We start from the raw sequence: 4,265 nt of genomic DNA, 5'->3' as shown, positions 1-4,265 counted from the left end.
AAATGTAAAACAGTTAAGTACCACTACAAAAATATACGAGTACTTCGCTTTGAGAAACTGGCTACAAGTTGTGTTTGGTGCAGATGGACTTTGTTGGCGAATATTGATTTGATATGTGTTTACGTAGCATGTAGCCATGTAAGTTCCACCCATATATATATATATATATATATATATATATATATATATATATATATATATATATATATATGAGTGCATAATGTTAAAAGAATATTTGCAATGCCATTTTTCTCAACGCATAGGTATGAAAGCGCAATTTGATCGACGGTAATGCATGACATCGCTCAATCTATATGAGCAACTGATTGAAAGATACCAAAATTAGGTGCCAAAACTCGTCTACCAAAATTAGGAAGGGCGTTGCGGCATGGCCTGAACGATGCGTATCTTTCTTTATGCCAGGAGGCGGATGCGTTCATCTTGTTTTAATATGCTCTTTGTTGTCATCTTTACACGTGCTTACTGGAAGGCACGTACCACTGGCTGGTTCTTTCATCATGGCAGCGTTTTACTACATGGATTTAAAGCCGGTAGCATGGTGTCAGTATTCCACGCGCTAAATGTTTGTTAGGGCTCATATTTTGTGATAATGATTCTCAGGATAAGGAATTGAGCTCTGGTAACTGTTTTGATAAACATAAACCTTTTAAGTGCACCAATCATTTATCCCACATATCCACCCGAGTCTTCTCAACAGCAAAGAACATCGACAGAATCCGTACACTGAACGTCATTCAGCTTTGTATTTGGCAGGCGGTGTCACGCCTATGTCACGTGTATATGACCAACACTTCTCATCACAGTGATTATAACACAAACTATCACGGAGGTGGGGACCCAACTGGACACACACAGAAAAAAACACATCACCGTAAAGCATTCGAACGCATCAACGACAGCGGAGGCTGCGGCGCTTTGCATCATGAAAACGTCTCACAGATACGAACACATCAAACAGTCACTTAACATTTCCCATAAACGCAGCTCTTGAATTAAACAGGCTTTGTCAGTTTCAGCTAGTTGATGAACTGAGTAAGCGGCTGAAACTGCTGGCTGTCAAACTGCTGACCAACGAACTGCTGCTGATTGAACTGCTGCTGGCCGTTGAGAATGATGCCGGCTCCTCCGTTCTCGGCCCAGAACAGCTGCGGGTAGTCCCGCCTCAGCTGCTCGTACTCGGGGATCTGAGCTGGAGCCTGCGGCAGGTGGGCGCCCTGAGGCTGGAAGCCGTTCTCGTCGGCCACGTAGCTGACCTGGTAGGTGTTGCCATCGTCGCCAACAAACTGGTAGCTGCCCTGCTGGGAGATGCTGCCGGTCTCTGGCTGGGACCCCGGCAGCACTCGGCCCACCTCCTGCACCTGGTGACATAAAAACCAATGCGTTAACTTGTATGCACGCCTGACACATCGCCATTTAATAAGTGTTCTCCTTATTTGTGCAAAAGAAAAGCACGAGATGATGTCATCGACGCTACAAGAAACAGCCGTGGTACCAAGTTGTAAAGCAATGGGTTTTTGAGTCAACTTGCTCTATTTGCAGGTTTTATTCCGACGTAAGTGCTCCCGGCTCGCAGTGTTAATGTGACGACGTCGTGCATGCGCTATAGTGCTAATAGCGAATGACCTTAATTGGTCGTATTAAAGGCAATTACCTACAGGCGTGAAGGTTTAAAGAATATTTACATGGTGAGTAAAGTGGAGCAGGTAAGTAAAGTGCAGTTTATTACACGGCCGGTAAACTGCAAATTTTTACAGCAATTTGGGTATGTTGCACTACCTATGCACCAGTGGCATCGCAAATACCGAAATGCGACGAAACATTAACTACGAGAACCAATGGTGAGAGCTTTAATTTTTAAGCAGGAAATTGGTGCGGCATTTTGGCTGAGTCCGACTGTGACGGGCACCATTCAAGTGTCCCGCCGTAGGTAGATGATATCGCGCGTCCTGGAGGGACGGAAAAGCACCGCGGCTTGGACTCCACGCAGTCGGGCCACACTTTTCTGTGCGTAATAGGCGCACACTCTCACCTGTCTACAGCGTGGCAGAGCAATGCTGGCTGCCGTGGTAAGCAGGAAACACCGCACGCATAAATTATATTTCTTTAAAAAATGCTGGATGACGTGGACAATAGAACAAAATGAATAGATTTAGCAAACTTCACAGAATGCAAATGAACAAAAATGTCAGGATAGGATATAAAGTGTTGGCACCTAGGTGAGTATCGTCTGTTTTTGGTATCGAAAAACATTTGCAAAACAAAAGAGCAGCCTAGCATCTGGATGTGTTACAAGCGCGGCAGGACCCGTTTCAAACCCACCTTACCCACCACTTACCCGTTTCAAACCCACCTTACCTGTTGTCCGTTGTCTTGTTCATATCCGTACTCATAGTTGCCAGCCTGGTCCTGCTCGAACCTCTGGCTGAGTATGCGCACCGCCTGCAGGCCACTGCTGACAAACTGCTGAGGATTGAAGTCCTGGAGGAACTGCTGTGGCGCTGCGGCCGCCGCAGCCACCAGGCAGATAAACACAAACTGAAACAGAAAAGATGCGGTAGATCTCAACCAACGCACATATTGTTATAGTGGCTCTAGCCGTAGCGGCGGAACGGTAGAAACCAGCGAGAACAGCAGGGTTATGCGCCAGCTTCAAGAGTGCCTACTGGGACTAGTTTACACGGTGTTGTCGGTCTGGGGGCTCCACTGGTAAGGAATGCTAAGAAAAGATGGTGTGGCAAATCGTTAAGACGTGCATCTTACAATGGAAAGTGGGAATGCGTACAGCTAATTTCAATGGGGATGTTGAGGTTTTCGCGGAAACCCAGCGGCGCTGCCGCGTCCTCCACACGTGTTGGCGCTTCTTGTCGTCAAGAACGGTGCGGTTTTCGCTACCTCATCTACCAGGTTTCCCGTTTTCGTCGGACTGCGGGCCGCGGTGGCTAGCATATGACGGAGACGCACCAACGGCACTAAATTACCGTGCGAGGAATGGCAGGTTTCCCACAAAATCACATTCGTCTTGAAACGAGTCCGATTTCTGCCGAGCTGAGGATCTCATAGCCAGCGGACCCGTCTGCGCGTCTCCAAGCGCGTCTGCCGGCCCGGCCCGAATGACGCCGGCACGCATCGAAACCCCGAGCTCTCACCAGCTGCATGGCGATGGTGAGATGGCGCTGAGGAGACCACTGATGCCGACGGCCGCCACTCGCCGCCTTATATGGTCGTGCCGTGACCTCGACCTGTGGCCATTGCAGAAGTCGAAGGCTCGAAAAGACACGGCTGGTGACCCCTGACGCCTGGGACTCTCCCCCACGCACAGACACGCACTCCCGTGGCTGCGCTACCGGGCACTCTTCTCTCTTCCCCTCTCCTCGTCTCTTCTCAGCTCTTTTCTCCTCTCCTCCCTTCTTCTTTCCTCTCATCTCCTATCCACTCCCTCCCCTCCCTCTCTCTCTCTCTCTCTCTCTCTCTCTCTCTTCTCTCTCTCTCTCTCTCTCTCTCTCTCTCTCTCTCTCTCTCTCTCTCTCTCTCTCACCTAAGTCCCTCTCCATCGAAAACACGGAAAACGTTCCACTCTGTATCTCTGTGACTTTGATAGCACACGACGCGACGATCTATTTCGATTTTTTAGAAATTTGATCCCAACACTTTGAATGGATGGATTTCTGGGATCATCGCTCCCACTAAGCAGTGCTTATTGTGTGAACCCTGACCCCTACCATCTGTCGCGCAATTCCAGGCAGTGACAGACTTTAATGGCGAAAGCTCAACGTGCCGCAATGCTCGGCACGGTCCGTCCTGTCCCCTGACGTCAACTGACCTTTAGCGCGACCGCTGCCACCGGCCGCAGGTCATACCTGTCAGGCCAGATAGCGAGCGCCTAAAGCGACTCGAACCCACCCCGCCACGGGTGGGTGAATCGGGAGCCAGGCGCTCTAACCAACTGAGCCACCGGGACGGACGCGCGTGGACAAACTGCCGATTAGTGTTGGTTCAAAAAACACTACACCTCTATCAGTTACTCAGTCTACGAAAGATCACGGCATCGATGGGCGTGAGCAGCTCATTAAATTGGTAAGGACGGTAGCGATAGCACTTCTCATGCGCTTTTTGCACATTTTTGGCTCTTCGTTGATAGCTACACTTTGGTTTAAAGGAGAGATAATTTAAAACGTTAGGCGTAGTATTTTGGACTCACGAAGCTCTTCGCAGAACTCGGCGGTCAGGAGAGCAGAGCGTTGTCA

General features: G+C 49.2%; 1 protein-coding gene across 1 annotated transcript; it reads right to left on the bottom strand.

Annotated features, from left to right (window-relative positions):
• Nucleotides 1-1,037: 1,037 nt before the first annotated feature.
• Nucleotides 1,038-3,176, bottom strand: LOC119095674 (uncharacterized). The gene is made up of 4 exons (XM_037218530.1): nucleotides 3,168-3,176; nucleotides 2,377-2,556; nucleotides 1,275-1,379; nucleotides 1,038-1,217 (listed from the first exon to the last, which is right to left on the bottom strand). The coding sequence occupies exons 1-4, from the start codon at nucleotides 3,174-3,176 to the stop codon at nucleotides 1,038-1,040; spliced, it is 474 nt and encodes a 157-aa protein (XP_037074425.1).
• Nucleotides 3,177-4,265: the final 1,089 nt, after the last annotated feature.

This window comes from Pollicipes pollicipes, unplaced genomic scaffold, assembly GCF_011947565.3.
Source record: "Pollicipes pollicipes isolate AB1234 unplaced genomic scaffold, Ppol_2.1 Scaffold_4219;HRSCAF=4965_pilon_pilon_pilon, whole genome shotgun sequence".
NCBI lineage: Eukaryota > Metazoa > Arthropoda > Thecostraca > Pollicipedomorpha > Pollicipedidae > Pollicipes > Pollicipes pollicipes.
Note: the sequence above shows the minus strand (reverse complement) of the source record. Positions and strands in the feature narration are given on the sequence as shown.